This window comes from Catharus ustulatus, chromosome 14 (assembly GCF_009819885.2).
Source record: "Catharus ustulatus isolate bCatUst1 chromosome 14, bCatUst1.pri.v2, whole genome shotgun sequence".
Lineage (NCBI taxonomy): Eukaryota > Metazoa > Chordata > Aves > Passeriformes > Turdidae > Catharus > Catharus ustulatus.
The window spans coordinates 566,809-585,296 of NC_046234.1; the positions used below are offsets into that span (position 1 = coordinate 566,809).

Consider the following 18,488-nt stretch of genomic DNA (forward strand, 5'->3'; position numbering starts at 1 on the left):
TGCGCGCCGCCGGCCCGGCCCGGCTCTGCACGGGTCAGCGAGACCCCCGCTCCGAGCCCCATCCGCGGGGGACGACCCCCTACCCCGGCCCGAGCCCCATTCCCCGGGCTTACCCCTTCTGCCCAGGATGACCCCATCCCCCGGGGCTGATCCCCCGTCCCCCGGGGATGTGACGCCCCTGTGTTCCCGCGGGGCTGCGGGCTTTCCCCACGGCCTCTCTCCGTTTCAGGGACGGACGAGCACGGGCTGAAGATCCAGCAGGCCGCGGCCGCGGCGGGGACATCGCCCGCGGAGCTGTGCGAGCGGGTCTCGGCGCTCTTCCGCCAGGCCCTGACCCGGGCCGGCGTCGCCTACACCGACTTCATTCGCACCAGCGAGCCCCGGCACCAGCGAGCCGTGCGGCATTTCTGGGGGGCCCTCGGCGATGCGGGGGTGCTCTACAAGGGCTCCTACGAGGGCTGGTACTGCACGCCCGAGGAGAGCTTCCTGCCCGAGAGCCAGCTGGCCGAGCGCACAGACAGCCAGGGCCGCCCCTGCAAGGTGTCCTTGGAGAGCGGCCACGAGGTAAAGGGCTGCAGGAGCACTGCAGGAACCTGCCGCTCTGCTCCGGACAGATTTGGGGTGTTTCGTGCTTCCCGTAATACGTGTGTTGGCTGAGACTCGCCTTTATTTCAGTAGAGTGTCTGGCAGAGCCCACCTGGCAGGTGCACTTGCAGCTACATGCAACGGGAAGGATTCAGTCCCTGCTGGCCTGGGAATGGTGTTCTTTCGACAGGGGTGATGAGAGAAGTTAGCTGAACAGGAGGATAGGGGTTTATTTAACTGAGGGGTTCCTTAGGTGTTCAAAGTTTCAGACCTGTTCCGTGAGACAGTTCAGTTTGACCCCTGGACACTTACCCAGCTCTTAAATGAGTTTTGGCAAATGGTAACTCTCGATAAAGTTATTCTGAGTAAGTTAATCTAAGATAATCGGGGAAAAGAGAAGTTTCCAGGCAAAGTAATCATTCTTTACACCTGAAACAATCAGCAGACTTCAAAATGAAGCATACCCTCAGAACAGTTCCTGGCCTCGCCTGTGTTGAACTGTGCAAGGAACAGGAGTGTGCATGGAGCAGAGAAGCTGTTGCAGTGTGGTGGGATGGGATGGGATGGGATGGGATGGGATGGGATGGGATGGGATGGGATGGGATGGGATGGGATGGGATGGGATGGGATGGGATGGGATGGGATGGGATGGGATGGGATGGGATGGGATGGGATGGAAGGGTTTATCTCCAACCTGAAAGAGGCAGTTGGGCCGTTTTTTCCTTGGGAATTTGTGAAGGAGAAGGGGGAGTTTGCACATGCCATAAACCCTAGACTTGTAGTGAGCGAGTGGGTTCTGGCATCCGCTGGAGCCTGCGGGTGAGGACACACAGCTTGCCTTTGAATGATGTTCTTCAGGTCTTCCTTGCACGCTGCAAGATTGCTGACCCAGCCATAGATCCCTGAGTGCCTTACACAGCTCACTCGTACCACATCCACCCACCAAGTTTTCACTGGTTTAACTAAATGTGTCATTTAATGGATTTAACTGTGGGGGAGAAGTGCTGGCAGTGCTGTAAGCAAACAAAGTTAGTGATTTTGATGCATTAAAGCCTAAACTGAGGAAAAAGAGGAATACGGCCCCAGGAGAACAAAGGCACCAGGAGTGGCGGTAGGGCAGGAATTACAATGTCATTTTGTCTTTTCATAATTTTACACTATTATTGCAAAACTGTGTTGTTCAGAAGGTGTATTCTCATCTCCCTTACTCCTTTCTGATATCGCATCAGCCTGGGAGAGGGAAAGGTGTTCTTCCCAGGGTTACAGGTGTTTTTAGAAGTGGGATGCTGAACCATCCCAGGTGCCTGAGTCCTCAGGTGTGTTCCTGGGCATCCCAAGGAGGCAGTGCCTTGGAAAGCTGCTGAGAGCATGGGAGGACACCCAGACACGGGCAGTGTGTGACAACCTCCATGCTGAGAATGGTGTGTGCGAATTGCCAGCCTGTTCCTGGGGCCGTAATCCTTTCCTCTCCTGCTGTCCCAGGTGCACTGGACCAAGGAGGAGAATTACATGTTCAGGCTCTCAGCATTCCGGGATCCCTTGCACAGCTGGCTCAGGGACAACCCACGTGCCATTTTTCCCAACTCTTTCTACCAGTGTGTGCTCCGCTGGCTGGACGAGGACTTGCCGGACTTGTCGGTGTCCCGCGAGCGAAGCCGGCTGCAGTGGGGCATCCCTGTGCCCGGTGACCCCACCCAGACCATCTATGTCTGGGTGGATGCCCTGGTGAATTACCTGAGCGTGCTGGGGTACCCCGAGAGCCACGGCGCATGGTGGCCGGCTGTGCACCACGTCGTGGGCAAGGACATCCTCAAGTTCCACGCGCTGTACTGGCCGGCACTGCTGCTGGCGGCAGGGCTGGAGCCCCCCGAGCGCATCCTGGTGCACTCCCACTGGACTGTGAGGGGCCAGAAGATGTCCAAGAGCCTGGGCAATGTGGTGGAGCCCAGTGTGTGCATGGGGCAGTACGGTGTGGACGGGTTCCGGTACTTCCTGCTGCGGCAGGGCGTCCCCGAGAGGGACTGTGACTACTATGATGAGAAGGTGGTGAAGTTGGTGAATTCAGAGCTGGCAGATGCACTCGGGGGGCTGCTGAATCGCTCAACAGCCCCCAGCATTAACCCCAGCAACACCTACCCACGCTTCTCAGAGCCCTGTTTCCCAAAGGTCCTGGATTGCAGGGAGGCCAAAGGCACAGGTAGGGCGTGTGCTGAGGACTACGAGCTCATGGCAGCAGTGGCCTCGCTGCCTGCGCAGGTGGACAGTTATTTCCAAGGCTTCCAGATCTACAAGGCTTTGGAATGCATTGCCCAGTGTGTGAGGCAGACCAACGGCTTCTTCCAGAGGCACAGGCCTTGGAAACTTGACCGGAGGGATGCTGGGGAGCAGCTCTGGCTGGACACCATCCTGCACGTGACGCTGGAGTGCCTGCGCGTGTACGGGATGCTCCTGCAGCCTGTGGTCCCACATATGGCAGACAAGCTGCTGTCCCGGCTGGGTGTGGGGCCAGGAGAGAGGGGCCTCACTGGGCTGACGTTCCTGGCACGCTATGATGGAAAGCCATGTCCCTTTGAGGGGAGGCAGCTCGGACCTGACACTGGCATCTTGTTCCACAGGCTAGGCAAGTCGGAAACTGTGAAGAGAAAGCAAGAAGCTCAAGTCCCTGACAAACAGCTTCTGTGAATAAAAACTTCCAAGAATTCCTGAACAACATTGTCTGTTAAAAGCACTTTCCTCCCATTCCTTGTGGTGGTGTGGAGGGGTGGGAAACTGGCCTGAGCAGGGAGGATCAAGCAAGCCGTGAGGAGAGACAGGCTTGGTCCTGGGCCTCCTTGGTGTCCCCTTGTGCAGGGAGATTGGATGAGCAGTCACTCTGCAATGTCCTCATCTCACTTTTGATCCATGGGTTTTTGGCCAGGTAAGAAGTAGCTGGGGGTGGTCAAAAATGTTTCTGTGGGGCCATGGTGCCCATTGAATCTCTCAATTGAGCTCCCTTTGTGGGCCAAAACAAGTCTGAGTGAACCTCAGTAGGGACAGTCCTGTGTGGCTGCTCTTTATTCCGAGGGCAGGACGGTGCCATGGTCAGACAGTGGGTCTCATTCAGCAGTGTAGACCTGCAGATGTGACCAGAATGGGAAGGGGGGGGATGTGTTTCAGCTTTCTGAGGCTTTTCCACCTGCTGCAAGGCTTATTACACCCTGTTTCGTGTCCATGCTGCTGGAAGCAGATAAGCGCTGACACTGGGGTGGTGGTGACCACTGCAGGTCTCCGGTAAATCCTTCCCAGCCTCTGGCTCCTGCAGGTCCCATCCATGCACTGGAGGAATCCTCTTCCAGAGGCACATTTTTGGGGGCTTTTGGGATCACCTGGGCTGAGCAGGAGCAATGCAGCCCCTGGGGCTCTGCCCCATGTTCCCATCGGTCCCCATGCCACCATCGCTGTGCCACAGCCTGATGCTGTCCCAGTCCAGCTGACCCGAGTCCCCTTATCCCCTCCTGCCATGGTTCTCTCCTCCTGCAGATTGTCCTCTGCTCCCTTCACTTCTGCAATCCTTGTGTGCGTCCTTCCTGCTGCAGCCCCCGTGCCCTCGTGCTGTGGGTGCTGCCCTATTCCTTGGGGACAGGAGGGACTCATCCCCTTCCCGGTGTCTCTGATGGTGGCACACCGGGGCTGTGGCTGCCCAGCCGGGCATGGAGCGGGTCATTCTGGCACCGGCGGTTCTGATCCCGCTGGCGCCTCTTCGCACCGGGAACGTACGGGTGTCGGTGTGCCCCGGTGTCCGGTGCCCCTCGGTCTCTCGCTCCCTCCCGGAAGGGGCCGGGCCCGCTGCCCGCAGCCCTGCCGGTCCCCGCCGCTCCGCCGGGGATGCCCGCGCCGCCCGGTTGAAGGCACTCGGCGCCCGGTCTGTGGTAGGGCTGGCTCGGAGCCAGAGCTCGGAGCCGGGTCCGTGCCGGTGCCGGAGCGGGGAGCGCAGGGCGGAGCCGGTGCTGGTGGCGGTGCCGCTGCGCGGGGCGGGGACGGGCCGTGTCGTAGCCGGTGCGTGGGGCGGAACCGTGCGGTGGCGGTCCCGGTCCGTGGGGCTGTGCCGGTGCCGGTACGCGGGGCGGGACCGTGCGGTGCCGTAGCCGGTGTGCGGGGCGGGGCTGTGCCGGTGTCGCTGCGCCGGTGCCGGTGCGTGGGGTGGAGCTGTGTTGTGCCGGTGCCGATCCGCGGGGCGGGGACGAGCTGTGCCGTAGTTGGGGCGTGGGGCGGAGACGAGCGGTGCCGGTGGCGCTATCCGGAGCCGTGCCGGTGCCGGAGCCACGCCGGTGCCGGTCCGCCGTGCCCTATGAGCCGGTGAGGCGGCAGCGGTGCGGGAGGGATGGCGGCGGGCGGCGGCGGGGGTCGGCCGCCGGGCCCCGACCCCGCGCTGGAGCCCTACGTGCAGACCCGCATCTTCAAAATCATCGTGATCGGAGACTCCAACGTGGGCAAGACGTGCCTGACCTTCCGCTTCTGCGGGGGCACCTTCCCTGGCAAGACCGAGGCCACCATCGGCGTAGATTTCCGCGAGAAGACGGTGGAGATCGAGGGGGAACGCATCAAGGTGGGCCCCGCAGCGGCTCCGGGCTGGCTGACACCGGCCCCGGTGGGTCCCACTCTGGCCCCGGTGGGTCCTGCTCTATCCTCCGTGAGCCCCACTCTGTCCCCGCTGGGCCCCGCCAGCAGCCCCAGCAGCGATGGCAGCCGGTCCCCATCCCTGCCTCTTGCCAAACCCCTCGTGGGGGCTTTTCCTTTCATCCCAGTTGGAGGGAGGGAACAGGGCCAGGGAAGGATTCTCATCCCTGTGTTGCAGAGATGCCCCTGGACCAGTCCCTGCTGCCTTGTCACTATTTCTGGGGCTGGCTTGAGCCTGCAGAGATCAGAAGTGATGGCTCGGGGTGAGTCACCGCCACTTTTGCGATGGGCACAGCTGGATCCTCACAGCACTGGGGTGGCTCCGGACACTGGACCAGCAGAGGGGCAGAGCTGCAGAGGGATGGGGGACAGAGCTCTGTGCCACAGCCAGCGGGGCTTGGGAGGCAGAGGGCAGTGGGCTGGCAGCAGCCATGCTGGGAGGCTGATAGCTGCCACAGGCCAGAGGCAGTGGTGCTGGAACCTGCTCCCAGCTGCACCAGGAGCTGCCATTGCAGCAGGATGAATTTGCTTGTGAAGGCTGTTGTGACACCTGGAAAGAATGATCAGCCCAGACCTGGAGAGCTCTGGCTGGTGTGTCAGAGCAAATCTGCCACTGGTGAGAAACCACCCAGGAGCAGAGTTTGTGGTGGAGCTTGGTCTGCCCAGATGTGGCATCAGCACCCACAGCCCCGAGGCTGGTGCTAGAAGGACAAACCTCGCTGCTGTACTGACAGATGGCTGAGCAAAAGTTGAAATCACAATGAAACCAGAGCTTGTGATGGTGGGTGAGAGGTTTGGTTGTGCTCCTGGGCTGTCCATGAATGTTTTTCCTCTCTCCTTTAGAGGTGCCCATTCTCCCTGCCCTCCCCAGCTGTGTCCAGGCCCACGGAGCCGTGCTAGTGTGAGCTGTGGTGCAGGCTGGCATTGAGCCTGTTTGCTGCCACTATCTGGAAAATGTTGCCAGGTTTTCTACCTTTGGATATGATTTGAGCTCCAGTGGGCAGGAGTGGGAGGCAGCGCAGCAAACCAGCCTTTCCTGGGATACGTATCCAAGAGAGGAGGTGAGAGGGGGAAGAGGAACCCTGCCTCCCTTGCTGTGCCTGGGAGAGGCTGGCCCTGTAAGGACTGAGCAGCAGCTCTGCACTGCCAGAGTTTTTCAATTGGGAAGGCTCTGAGGCAGGTACTGTCTCCTTGGGTACAGGGTAACTTGGATTAACTTGGAGATTGCCACTTCCAGGCTACAAACCTTTACCAGGAGAACCCAAAGTGACCCCTGGGGCACTCTGCTGGTTACCAGTGTTCACCCAGACTTTGTGTGACTGACCAGCACTGTCCAGACCCAGACAGTCAGCCAGCTCCCAATCCAGCTCCATCTTCTGCTCATCCAGCCCAGAGGCCTCCTGCCATCTCTGTCACTTGGGTCAGGAAGTTGCCATCCATCGATGGTGTGCTGGAATGTTCTGGATTGCCTGTGCCCTGGTGGGCTGTCCTTCCAGGAGGTGTTGGGATGGCTGAAGTTCTCTGTGAGAACCAGGGGCTGCAAACACAAGGCTGCTGCTCAGTGTCCCCAGAGCACCTCACCTGCTTGCTCTTCCTGGCCAGGTGGTGTGCAATGTCTACAATGTCACCTGTGATGTTCTGTTCTTTAATCCTCCCCCATGAGCTCTGTTGGCTCCTCCACCCCACAGAGCTCCTGGCCCTCACACTGTGCTCCTAACAGAAAGGGTGGCTCCCCCTCCTCATCTTCTCTTTTCCTCTGTGAAATCGTCAGCATTCTCGTTCATGGCATAGGATTTTGTGCACAAATAACATGGATCTGTTGGAGTGAGTCCAGAGGAGGCTGCAGAGACACTCTGGGGGCTGCAGCCCCTCTGCTCTGGGAGAGCTGGGGTGGTTCAGCCTGGAAAAGAGAAGGCTTGGGGGAGACCTTAGACCCCCTTCTAGTGCCTAAAAGGGCACCGGAGGTCTGGAGAGGGACAAGGGATGGAGGGACAGGACAATGGCCTTAAACTGAAGGAGGGCAGGTTTAGATTGGATATTGGGAAGAAATTCTTGGCTGTGAGGATGGGGAGGCCCTGGCACAGGCTGCATAGAGCAGCTGGGACTGCCTCTGGACCCCTGGAAGTGTCCAAGGCCAGGCTGGACAGGGCTTGGAGCAACCTGGGATAGTGGAAGGTGTCCCTTCCCACGGCAGGGGGTTGGACTGGTTGGTGTTTAAGTTCCCTTCCAGTCCAAGCCAAGCTGGGACTCTCTGAAAGCCGAGCAGCAGGAAGCCCTCCTGCAGCCCCCTCCGCATGGCCACGCTCCACACCCCTGTAGCCTCTGTTCTCGTCTGCTTCGCTCCCCAGGTGCAAGTGTGGGACACAGCTGGGCAGGAGAGGTTTCGGAAGAGCATGGTGGAGCACTATTACCGCAACGTGCACGCCGTGGTCTTTGTGTATGACGTGACCAAGATGAGCTCCTTCACCAACCTCAAGACGTGGATCGAGGAGTGCAACGGGCATGCCGTGCCCCCTCTCGTCCCCAGGGTGCTCGTGGGTAACAAGTGTGACTTGAAGGACCTGATCCAGGTGCCATCCAGCCTGGCCCTCAAGTTCGCTGACGCTCACAACATGCTTTTGTTTGAGACCTCGGCCAAGGACCCACAGGAGAGCCAGAACGTGGACGCGATTTTCATGTGCCTGGTGTGCCGGCTGAAGGCCCAGCGCTCGCTGCCCTGCCGGGACACGGAGGGCTGGCCGGCGCAGCCCCAGTCGCAGCCCCGGCGGCTGGACGAGGCCAGCGGGAAAGGCTCCTGCCCGTGCTGAGCGGTACCCGCCCGGACCCCAATAAAGGCTCTGAGCCCCCTGCGCTCCGACTCTTGCTTTGCGCCTCAGGCCGGCCCTAATCGGCTGTGATCGGCCCGGCTCGGCCGCAATCGGTCCAGTTCGGTGTGTAGCGCTCGGCTACAATCGGTCCAATTCGGCTGCAATCGGCCCTTTTCGGCCGTGCTCGGGCTATCTCGGTAATTATTGACCTGACTCGGTCACAATCGCCCCGGCTCGGCCACGCTCGGCGCCACTCGGCTATAATCGGCCAGGCTCGGGCACCTCGGCTTCACTCGGCTATAATCGGCCCGGCTCGGTTGCGCTCGGCTACGTCCGCCTGGGCTCGGGGCGGAGCGGTGCCGCGCGCAGGCGCAGTGCGCGCCGCCGCCGCCATGAAGTAGGTTTGGGGGTGCGGGGTAGGGCCGGGCTCGGTTTTGGTCCTGTTCCGCTGGTGCTGACGGTGCCTCGCCCGCAGCCCCCTGACCAAGGTGAAGCTGATCAATGAGCTGAACGCGCGGGAGGCGGAGCTGGGCGTGCAGGAGGCGGTGTCGTGGCATGCGGAGTACAAGGACAGCGCTTGGATCTTTGTGGGTACGGGCCGGGGTGGGGGCGGCGGGCGGTGCCGGTGCTGTAGGCCCTTTCCTTTCCTCCCCTCTCCCCGCAGGCGGCCTGCACTACCAGCTGACGGAGGGCGATATCATCTGCGTGTTCTCGCAGTAAGTGCCGCAGCCCCGGCCCCTGCTGGCGCTGCCGTGGGCGCTGCCATTGCCCATTGTGCCCATTGTGTCACAGGTACGGCGAGGTCGTCAACATCAACCTCGTGCGGGACAAGAAGACCGGAAAGTCCAAGGGCTTCTGCTTCCTGTGCTATGAGGACCAGAGAAGCACCATCCTGGCTGTGGATAACTTCAATGGGATCAAGGTGAGTGGAACTCAGGTGCTGCCGTGGCTCGCTGAGAGCTGCCGGTGACAGTGACAGCCCGGCCTGGGAGCCGGGAGCTGCCGGTGACAGTGACAGCCTGGCCCCGCAGATCAAGGGCCGGACAATCCGAGTGGACCATGTGGCCAACTACCGGCCCCCCAAGGAGTCTGAGGACTGGGATGAGGTCACCAGAGACCTCCATGCTAAGGGCTGCGGAGTCAAAACGCCACCTCACAGCTCGTCTGACTCCCCGTCTGAGGATGAGGATGTGCCTGTGAAAAAGCAGAAAGGTGAGGAGTGTTCCTGGCAGGCTGGATCCCACGTGGGAGTGCCTGGAATAGGGTTTAGGGGCTGGAGTCTGCATGGAGAGAAGGCTGGAGAAAGAAAAAAAGGGCACAAAATGGGGATGGAAACAAAGTGTTGCTACAGAGTGCTGAGGTGATGCTGAAAAATGAGGGAGAAGGAGATCCAAGAAGGAAGAGTCCTGAGGCGGGGAGAGGTAATTTCCACAGAGTAGATACAACATTACTGAGGAAGGGGAATGAAAGAGAGGTTCCCAGCATTCCAAGTGGTGTGGAAATGCCCAGCCTTGCTGGGAAGAACATGATGTGAGTGTTAAAGACGGAAGTGGGATGGCTGCAGCTGGAGGAGAAAAAGCTGTGGTTGGAAGTGGACTGGGATCTCCTTGAGGGGGAAGTGGGCTGGGAAGTGGTGTGGAGGGAGGAGTTGGGATGGTGCCGGGGGAACTGTGGGGAGCAAGGTGCTCCTGGAGTTTGGTCCATCCCAAAACGTGAAACCTAATTCCAGAGAAGCAGCGGAGCAGAGCAGAACGGTCAAAGCCGAGCCCTCCAGCTGGGAAGCGGGTGAGCATGGAGGAGCCCCATGGCAGGATCAAGATCAAGAAGGAGAAGGAGGACCCTGGGTACGAGCGCTACGCTGGGGGGAGCACTGGGAGCAGGACACAGCGAGATGAGGAGCAGCGGCGGCACCAGCGGCACTCGGACAGGAGGGGGGACAAGAACTCCTGGGAGGAGCGGGAGAAGAGGGAGGAGGCTGGCAGGAGGAGTGATGGGCACAGCAGCCAGCAGGACGTGTCCCCCAGGGGTGGCAGATCCCGAGAGTCCCATTCCCGGCACAGAGAGCGGGGCTGTGGCAGAGACAGAGACTCTGGCCGCTGCTGAGCCCTGGGTGAACACTTGGGGTGAGCCTGCCTGCATCTGCTCCGAGCTCCTGGGCTGCCACGGCTGGACCTGTCACCTGGGAGCTCCCCCTTGCCTCTCATCCCACCCTGTGCCAGGGCTCTCCCCGCTGCCTGTGCTGCTGGCTGGGACAGGGGTTTGTCCTTCAGCCATGGAGGGTGTCAAGCAGTGAAGGCTGGGAGTAGCAGGATGCTCCCTTCCCTAAATCCTGGGGCAGTGTCCCCCTCTTGCACTGAGGCAGAAGTTGCTGCATGTCTTGTGTGGCCTCGTGGGCCAGGTTTGGGCCCTGTGCCCACCTAGCATCTTCTGGATTCCGCGGTGTATCCACAGGGCTGCACTGCTGTGTCAGGGTGATTTATTATGGATTTGTTTAAAGCTTTCTTAATAAAAGTTCCTGTTAGGGAGAAGCTGGTCCCGGGAGCAGTGTTCCTGTCCGCGGGCCAGGGAGGAGGTGTCACCTTTTTTCTTACGCTTAATTTGGGCTTATTTGGCTGGCGTGGGGGATTCGCAGGGTGGAGAAGGGAGGGGCTGTAGCCGGATTTGGCTCCTACCAGGCGGAATCTCTGCAGGGCAGGTCCGTGCCGGTTCCAGGCGCAAGGGGGAATTTCCTCCGGAGCACCGGGACCGCTCCCGGAGACACCCGAGGGAGGGCGGCGGGCTTGGGGCGGCCCCTGTGCCGGTGCGGGCGGTGCCGATGCCGCCGATGCCGCCGGTGCCGGCAGGGGGCGCGCGCGTTGCGGCGGTGCGGAGCTCGGTTCCGGTTCCGGTCCCGGCTCGGTGGCGGCGGCGTCCGCCCGCCATGCAATGTCCGCACTCAACTGGAAACCCTTCGTGTATGGCGGGCTCGCCTCCATCGTGGCCGAGTTCGGTGAGGCGCGGGGGCCGGGCGGGACCGGCACCGGGCGGGTCCGGTGCGTGTACTGGCGGGCGCTGAGGCCGCTGTCCCCGCAGGCACGTTCCCCGTGGACCTCACCAAGACGCGGCTGCAGGTGCAGGGGCAGAGCACGGACGCGCGGTTCCGCGAGGTTCGGTACCGGGGAATGTTCCACGCGCTCTTCCGCATCTGCCGCGAGGAGGGCGGACGGGCCCTGTACTCGGGGTGAGCACCGAGACCCGCATCCACCCGCCCCGGCACCTCCTTTCCCTCCGGCTCCGGAGCTCCCAGTGCCCGTGCTGGGCTCCTTCTTCGCCGCAGCATCCCCGTTCTGGCGTGTTCGCCCCCACCAGCCCGTCCCGGGTTCCCCCTGCCCACCCCGGGGCGTCTCCCACACCTCCGCATCTCCCCCTGCCCTTCCCCGGTTCTCCCCCGCCCATCCCAGGTCCCCTCCCCGTTCCCTTTTCCTGGCCCCCCACGTCCTGCAGGGTGCTGGGACCCCCGGGATCCCTCCCTGAGCGGAGCCTGCCGATATTCCCGAGTTGGGGAGCAAGGCCAGGGCTGTGCGGGTGCCATCCCTTGGCACGGGGGTGCGTGGGGCAATCCCGGGTTATCAGAGCTGCATTTCCTGGAGCCGCAGCTGTGCCTGGCCCCGGCAGTCTGAGGGCGGTGGGGAGGGGCCCGGGCTGGCCCACAGGGATGCTCAGGCTCCGTTCCCCCTCAGGATCGCCCCGGCGCTGCTGAGACAGGCGTCCTATGGCACCATCAAGATCGGGATCTACCAGAGCCTGAAGCGGCTCTTCGTGGACCGCATGGAAGGTCGGTGCTGAGGAAGGGCAGCATGGGCACCTCCCAGCTCCCCCACCACACTCTGGGCTGTGTGTTCTGCTCATTCCTTGCTCTCTGTCCTTCCCACCCTGGAATGGAGCTCCATTACTGGGCGCTGTGGTTTTGTTTCCCACTGGAGTGAGGATTAGATTCAATCCCCATGGGAACCTCCCTCTGCCCTGCGCTGCCTCCCTACCCCAACACTCCCTCCAGCCAGGTTTCTTTCACACAATCACAGGAGAATCACAGAATCGTTTAGGTTGGAAAAGACCTCCAGGACCACCAAGTCCACCCCATGTCTGATCCACACCTTGTCCCCATCCCAGAGCACTGGGTACCACACCCAGGCCTTCCTTGGACACCTCCAGGGATGTGGACCCCCCAACCTCCCTTGCCAATCCCTGACCACCCTTTCTGTGGGGAAATTCCTCCTGGTGTCCAACCTGAGCCTGCCCTGGTACAGCCAGGCACATTCTGGATAGGAGTTGTGCAGTCCAGCTCTGCTGACTGCACAGGTGAGGTTCCACCAGTGCCCTTGCCCTGTGCAGCTCTGCCTGGGGAGTGGAGCAGCAGGAGTCTGGTAGGTGTTCCCCAGGGAGCACCGAGATGTGCAGGTGAGATTTTCATCCCTGCCCTAATGCGAGGAAATGTTGTAACACTGATCCAGCCTCGGAAAGCAGGATGGGTGGCTGAAATGCAGCACACTAATGATACAAAGCTGTGCCAGGGGAGGTTTAGGTTGATACCAGGAGAAGGGTTTTTCCCCCAGAGGGTGCTGGCACTGCCCAGGCTCCCCAGGGAATGGGCATGGCCCCAAGGCTGCCACGAGTGTTTGGACACCGCTCCCAGGGATACACAGGGTGGGACTGTTTGGGTGTCTGTGCAGGGCCAGGGGCTGGACCGGGTGATCCTTCTCAGGAGATTCTGTGACTCCAGAGGTCCTTTCAGGGCTGCTGTCCTGCTCCAGTAACGCCTCTCCCTGCCTGGTTCTGTATGTGTACACAGGCCCCACACCCCCCTCACTGTTCCAGCCTTTCCAGCTGCCGGCTCCATGCCTGAATGTTTGTCTCCCTACAGGCCTGGGGCAGCCTGGTGTCCTTTGGGAACTGTCCTGGTCAGTACCAGCAAAGGCCTGTGCTTTTTCCCAGCGTAACCATCATCCTAATACTGGGCCTGGAAGCTCGGGTTGTTCCCTTGCACTAATCCATCTAACTCCCTGCCTTTTCTGCATCCTCAGCTGGCTCCAGTGGCTGTGTGTGGGCAAATCCAGGGACCTGGGGAAACTCTGGGCTGTTCCTCTCTGTCTGCCTCTGTGTTGGCTCATCCCTCCAATGAGAAATCTCAGATAATTAACTGTTCACAATTTTCACGTGTCCCAGGATTTTCCATCTCAGTCAGTCTGAGAATGCCTTGCTGGGTCTTTCAGCTGCCGCCTTTTGTCCCTGGCTGGTGGGGACAGACCTGTCATGGGCTGTGGCACCAGCCCAGGCCCTGCTCCTACAGCTTCACTGTGTGATTTGAGAACTGAGCTGCTCTGTTCTTCCCAGCCCTCGTTCCCTCCTGCTGTGCCCCCTCCCCTGAGGGTCTTGATCTCCTTTCCTTGGTTGCAGATGAAACCTTGCTCATCAATGTGATTTGTGGGGTGGTCTCGGGGGTCATCTCCTCTGCGCTGGCCAATCCCACAGATGTGCTGAAGGTAAGGGCTGCTCCTGGCTGCCTGTGGGACCTGTGGGAGGAGCAGCTCAGTGCTCCCTGAGCCACCAGTTCTGCTCATTTGGGGTTTTTTAATGAATGGGGACCAAAGCCCAGGGTAATTAACAGATGTTTAAAAACACAGCCATTAAAGATCACAGAATCCTGGAATGGTTTGGGTTGGAGTGGGCATGAAAAACCGTCTCCTTCCACCTCCTGCCATAGGCAGGGACACCTCCCACTAGACCAGATTGCTCCAAGCCCTGTCCAACTTGGCCTGGAACACTTCCAGGAGTGGAGCAGCCACAGCTTCTCTGGGCAACAAGGATGATGACATTTGTCCTGGCGAAGGGTGGCAGCTGTGTTATCTGACCTGGGCCAGGTGAGCAGTGGCAGCCAGCTGCTTCTGTCCCCTTGGTCATGGTGCTAGAGAACTTCCCCACTCTTGTCCCTGTGTAGATCCCCCTTCTGGGACTGCTTTTGGGGTCAAGGCCTTTTCCCTCATGTCCCTGTGCCCCCACCCTGCTGCTGTCCCTGCCTCCTGCCACCCTTGTCCACATGGTTTGCAGGGAGAGGGATGTGGAGAACAGTCCCTCTGTTTCTTCTCCCAGGAGCTCCGTGGAGCTGCTGTCCCTGGTGCACATGCTGGTGTCAGGCCAGGTGGTGATGTCCTCCTACTGACTCTTCCCTTTCTTCCAGATCCGAATGCAGGCTCAGGGCAGCTTGTTCCAGGGTGGGATGATTGGCAGCTTCATTGACATCTACCAGCAGGAAGGTACCCGAGGCCTCTGGAGGGTGAGCACCAACTCCTAGAATTCCCCACCAGCAGCAGAACTAACAAAAATCTTAGGGAAGCAGGTGCTGTCCTGCTGTTCTGTAGCAAGGAGCAACTGGAGCCCCTCCTGGCTCCTTAAACTGCTGCTCTTGTGCTCAGAATCTTTCCTGGCATTGAAATTGGTGCAGAAGGTGAGGGGGTGGCAGCTCAGTCCCCACGTGCTGGAGCAGGGAAGCAGAGTAGAGTGAATCCAGCTGGGATAATGCTGCCAGGATGAAGACATCCTGCTTGACTCTGCAGCACAGCTGGGTGCTGTTGGTGTGCCTGCGGGGAAGGTGCAGGGGGGTTCTCAGGAGGCCCTGTGAGAGCTGAGGGATGTGGCTACAGTTGGTGACAGTGTTCCTGCCCCACAGGGTGTTGTCCCCACGGCCCAGCGAGCAGCCATCGTGGTGGGGGTGGAGCTGCCAGTCTACGACATCACCAAGAAACATCTGATCCTGTCAGGCCTCATGGGGGACACCATCTTTGCCCACTTCGTGTGAGTACCTGCTGCAGGCTTGGGGGGCTGTGTGAGGCACAGGAGCCAGGTGGGGCTAGGCAGAGACTATCCATGTTGCTGCAGGGAGCAGGGTTAGTGCATCCAGGGGATCTGGAGCAGGGTTAGTGCTTCCAGAGGATCTGCTCTGTCAGCTGGAGCAGCTCAGAGTCAGCAGCAGGTATGGAATTACTAAGGCTGGATAAGACCTCCAAGACCATTAAGTCCCCCCAGCACTAACCCATCCCCACATCCCAGAGACCTCCTTGGGGAAGGAGCTGGCAGAAATCCTTTGGTGACATCAAATGCCAGCTTGGTTTCAGCTGGCTGATGACAGAAATGCAGTTGCCCCACACCTGTGCCCTGGTATGAACCAGGCAGGGGATCCATGTGTAACAATCTCTCCAAAACTGCTCCAGTCCCTAGTCCTCACCTTTCCAGGCCCTGTCACCTTGCAGCCCCTGCTGGAAGAGCCTTGAGAGAGAAGTAGACATGAAGCTGGCAGGTCTCAGAGCAGGTGTTGCAGTCAGACTGCTCTGGGCACAGCTGGCAGAGAGCACTGGAATTCTTTTTCACCTCCATGTTGTCAATGCTGCATGTGCTGCAGCGTTTCCATTGGCTTTGCCAGCTGGGGTGAGGCTGAGGAGCACCAGAGCCTCCATGGAGGCGCGGACTGGCAGCTGTGACGCTTTCAGCTCTGTGATCCCTTCTGCTCTGTGATCCTTTCTGCTGTCTCTGCTCTTCCTCCCTCCTTCCCAAAGCAATGGAAAGGATGTGCACTCCCAGGACATGCCTTCAGGTCTGCGTTACCTGGGCAGCACCTGGGAGCCTTGCAGGGCTGCAGGTGCCCTGTGGGACCAGCTGTGGGCTCAGTGAGGGTCTGGCTTAGCTGAGCTGAGCATTGCCCTCCCCTGAGCTGGCCCAGGGGAGGTACTGCCCCTTTTCCTGGTGGGAGCAGGTAGTGCAGCTCATGTGGAAGGTGTTTTGTGCCTGTGTGAAGGGGAGTGGCTGTGTCAGGGCTGTCCCTCCCTGCTCTGTGTGCAGTTCCAGTTTCACGTGCGGGCTGGCGGGGGCCATCGCCTCCAACCCCGTGGACGTGGTGAGGACGAGGATGATGAACCAGCGCGCCATCGTGGGCAGCACCGAGCTCTACAAGGGCACTCTGGATGGCCTGGTCAAGGTGAGGGCACAGCTTGCCAGAGCCCTGGCCCGGGAGGGTGGCCAAGTCTCAGCACCACGCTGATGGGAGCAGGGAGATGCTGCAGTGACACAATCAGTGAGACAGGAGAGGGCCCAGAGTCACTTCCCTGAGGCCACTGAGCATCCTCCCAGCCTCTTGGGACAGAATTTGGGCCATGATGCAGTCAGCTGGGTTCAGAGACTCTAAGTGGTGCTTCACACACTTGCAGGGCCTGTGTGCTCCCTGTGGCACATGTGGCACTGGGGGGTGGGCAGGGCATGGGCCTGGGGTGTCTCCTCCCGTGTGTTTCTCCTCCCAGACGTGGAAGAGCGAGGGCTTCTTTGCACTCTACAAAGGCTTTTGGCCCAACTGGCTTCGTCTGGGTCCCTGGAACATCATCGTATCCTTCCTTCCCTGTGCTGCTGGGGATGAGGGGGAACCCGGCTGGGCAGGGCTGACACCCCAGTGGGCTTTGCTGATGGTTCCTGTAGAGCCTCTGAGTTGGGACCTTGCCTGGCCTGGGCTGCAGGAGATTCCTGGGTGAGCTCCTGTTTGGGAGGGGATGGTGGGGAATGTTCTGCTGCTGAGGCAGGTGCTGAGTGTACAGGACCAGTGCTGCTGTGTGCTGAGCCAGAGCACTCTGCCTGCTGGAACTGGGGGGGAATTCACTGTGAAGAGCTCCCAGTCCACTTCCCTCTCCCAGTGGTCTGGGTTTGCTCTGGCTCCATCTCCCTGCTCTTGATGGCCCCTGTGCTCCAGCTCTGTTCTACCTGGGCAGGTGAGGTTGTGCTGCCTGGATAGGGAGCTCCATGGGTGGTTGAAGGAAGTCCCTAGGTGGGTGTCCAGCCCAGCTGAATGCTCTGCCTGCCCTGCCAGGCAGCTGCCTCCCATCTGTACCAATTCCTTGACGCTCCCCTTCAGTTTTTTATCACATATGAGCAGTTGAAGCGCCTCCCTTTCTGAGAGCTGCCTTTATCTCACCAGAGTCATCCTCGGGGCTGGCAGCAGGGCTGTGCTGCCGCCTCTCCCTTCATCCCACTGTCCCCCTGTGGTGTTTGGTCCCTGTGGGCTGGGCTCTCCCCACATGCAGGGTCCCTGCAGCAGGAGCTGCCTGGGACAGCCAGAGCCATATTTGCCACCAGAGGTGTCCGTGTGCCTGCAGGAGTATCTTCTGTGAAGATCTGTGCATTCCAGTGGCCTTTGGGGCACTATGGCTAGTGGCTGGCAGGTGTGGGGGTCATCCGTGGGGCGGGGCTGGGGCCCGGGAAGGTGCCATTGTCATCATGTTTCTTGCAAAACTTGTAACTTCATTAAATTATTTATTGACTGGATGGTTGGAGTTTGGGCCTGTGCTCATTCACTGCAGGGGGCACAGAAGCTGGTTTTCACCACACTATGGACCCCTTTGTTCTCCATATATTTTTATAAAAACAATCTGTAGGATCCATTTCAGTAGAGATGCTCCTAAACCCAAGTTTGTAACTGTCAAAAAAATGACCTTGTTGCCCTCTCAGCTCAGTTTTGCCAAACATCAGTCTCTTAAATTCCTGCATATCATTACTTATACTATTTTTGCTTAAATGATTTGTAAAGCCAAAGGTACTGTGCTTTAAAGGTGAACTCAGCACTTGAAAATGGTGTCTCTGGTGCTGAGCAGGATATTTTGGTCATCCTTTTGTGGTTTTTGGTTATTTTTTAAATTTTATGGCTGTGGAGACAAAGGGTTCTTATGTTCCTGCTCCCTTTCCTCTTCGTGGGGGGTGGCTTTGGTTTGGATGAGGGTCCCTTGTGACATAGCAGCATGTCCTGGCTTAGCCTGCTGTGAGCCGAGATTCTGGGGAGGTCACAGAAGAATGTTCAGCCAAATCCCACTGGGAACAACAGGAGGGAATTGGCGTTACAAAGCCTGAGCTGCCCGTGGAAGCTGGAGGTGCAGGGGAGGGGTGACTCCCCTGAGGCCTTGGGCTGAAATCCTGCCTGGAGCAGGGCTGTGCCAGGCACTAGGAGCACACCTGAGCGGGTTGTACCTGCTCCCCTGCACACAGACAGGAAGGTCCAGGGGGAGGAAATCCAGCATGAAAGGCTCCATGGGAACCCGTCAGCCCTCCCCAGCTGTGTAAGGTAGAAATCCGTGTGCTCCTGATATATGAAAGCTAAAAATGGCAGTAAAAGGCACTGGCTCCAGCCTGGACTTGCTCCTCACTGCCCTGCCACTTCTCCCTCATCCCTGGTCTCCTTCTGAGGGTTTTGGGCTGTCTCCAGCATCAGGGAAAAGGCTCCCCAAAGGTCTCCCTGGGCAAACAAGAAGTAGAAGGTGTGTAAGGTCACCAGAGCCCTTCTTGTGGCCGCCTGCAGTGCAGAGCCTGGGCGTTCCCCAGGGCCCCCCAGCTCTGCATCCCCACAGCCAGCACCCTCCTGCCCATCCCCAGCTGCTG

At 59.7% G+C, this 18,488-nt stretch overlaps 4 protein-coding genes across 4 annotated transcripts; all 4 read left to right on the forward strand.

Moving 5' to 3' along the window:
* Positions 1-156: 156 nt before the first annotated feature.
* On the forward strand, positions 157-3,295 carry MARS2 (methionyl-tRNA synthetase 2, mitochondrial). Its single transcript, XM_033072156.2, has 2 exons — positions 157-564; positions 2,068-3,295. Exon 2 carries the CDS (start codon positions 2,095-2,097, stop codon positions 3,265-3,267), a length of 1,173 nt encoding a protein of 390 aa, XP_032928047.1. The 5' UTR covers positions 157-564; positions 2,068-2,094; the 3' UTR covers positions 3,268-3,295.
* Positions 3,296-4,259: 964 nt separating this feature from the next.
* RBMX2 (RNA binding motif protein X-linked 2) lies at positions 4,260-10,576 on the forward strand. Its single transcript, XM_033072155.2, has 6 exons — positions 4,260-4,678; positions 8,524-8,639; positions 8,713-8,764; positions 8,841-8,970; positions 9,080-9,260; positions 9,778-10,576. The coding sequence occupies exons 1-6, from the start codon at positions 4,275-4,277 to the stop codon at positions 10,149-10,151; spliced, it is 1,257 nt and encodes a 418-aa protein (XP_032928046.1). The 5' UTR covers positions 4,260-4,274; the 3' UTR covers positions 10,152-10,576.
* RAB33A (RAB33A, member RAS oncogene family) lies at positions 4,688-8,090 on the forward strand. The gene is made up of 2 exons (XM_033072157.2): positions 4,688-5,170; positions 7,590-8,090. Exons 1-2 carry the CDS (start codon positions 4,946-4,948, stop codon positions 8,046-8,048), a joined length of 684 nt encoding a protein of 227 aa, XP_032928048.1. The 5' UTR covers positions 4,688-4,945; the 3' UTR covers positions 8,049-8,090.
* Positions 10,577-10,905: 329 nt separating the features above from the next.
* Positions 10,906-17,384, forward strand: SLC25A14 (solute carrier family 25 member 14). The gene is made up of 9 exons (XM_033072158.1): positions 10,906-11,037; positions 11,121-11,268; positions 11,768-11,862; positions 13,482-13,567; positions 14,263-14,358; positions 14,752-14,876; positions 15,918-16,053; positions 16,373-16,453; positions 16,975-17,384. The coding sequence occupies exons 1-9, from the start codon at positions 10,974-10,976 to the stop codon at positions 17,014-17,016; spliced, it is 873 nt and encodes a 290-aa protein (XP_032928049.1). The 5' UTR covers positions 10,906-10,973; the 3' UTR covers positions 17,017-17,384.
* Positions 17,385-18,488: the final 1,104 nt, after the last annotated feature.

What these genes read in the sequence shown, in the direction of transcription:
- MARS2 (XM_033072156.2), top strand. Translation starts at nt 2,095, where the DNA reads ATGTTCAGGCTCTCAGCATTCCGGGATCCCTTGCACAGCTGGCTCAGG.
- RBMX2 (XM_033072155.2), top strand. Translation starts at nt 4,275, where the DNA reads ATGGAGCGGGTCATTCTGGCACCGGCGGTTCTGATCCCGCTGGCGCCT. An exon ending in ATCATCTGCGTGTTCTCGCA is followed by an intron (nt 8,765 to 8,840) that starts GTAAGTGCCGCA and finishes ATTGTGTCACAG; the next exon opens with GTACGGCGAGGTCGTCAACA. An exon ending in GCCTGTGAAAAAGCAGAAAG is followed by an intron (nt 9,261 to 9,777) that starts GTGAGGAGTGTT and finishes ACCTAATTCCAG; the next exon opens with AGAAGCAGCGGAGCAGAGCA.
- RAB33A (XM_033072157.2), top strand. Translation starts at nt 4,946, where the DNA reads ATGGCGGCGGGCGGCGGCGGGGGTCGGCCGCCGGGCCCCGACCCCGCG. An exon ending in TCGAGGGGGAACGCATCAAG is followed by an intron (nt 5,171 to 7,589) that starts GTGGGCCCCGCA and finishes TTCGCTCCCCAG; the next exon opens with GTGCAAGTGTGGGACACAGC.
- SLC25A14 (XM_033072158.1), top strand. Translation starts at nt 10,974, where the DNA reads ATGTCCGCACTCAACTGGAAACCCTTCGTGTATGGCGGGCTCGCCTCC. An exon ending in CTCCATCGTGGCCGAGTTCG is followed by an intron (nt 11,038 to 11,120) that starts GTGAGGCGCGGG and finishes CTGTCCCCGCAG; the next exon opens with GCACGTTCCCCGTGGACCTC. An exon ending in GTACCCGAGGCCTCTGGAGG is followed by an intron (nt 14,359 to 14,751) that starts GTGAGCACCAAC and finishes CCTGCCCCACAG; the next exon opens with GGTGTTGTCCCCACGGCCCA.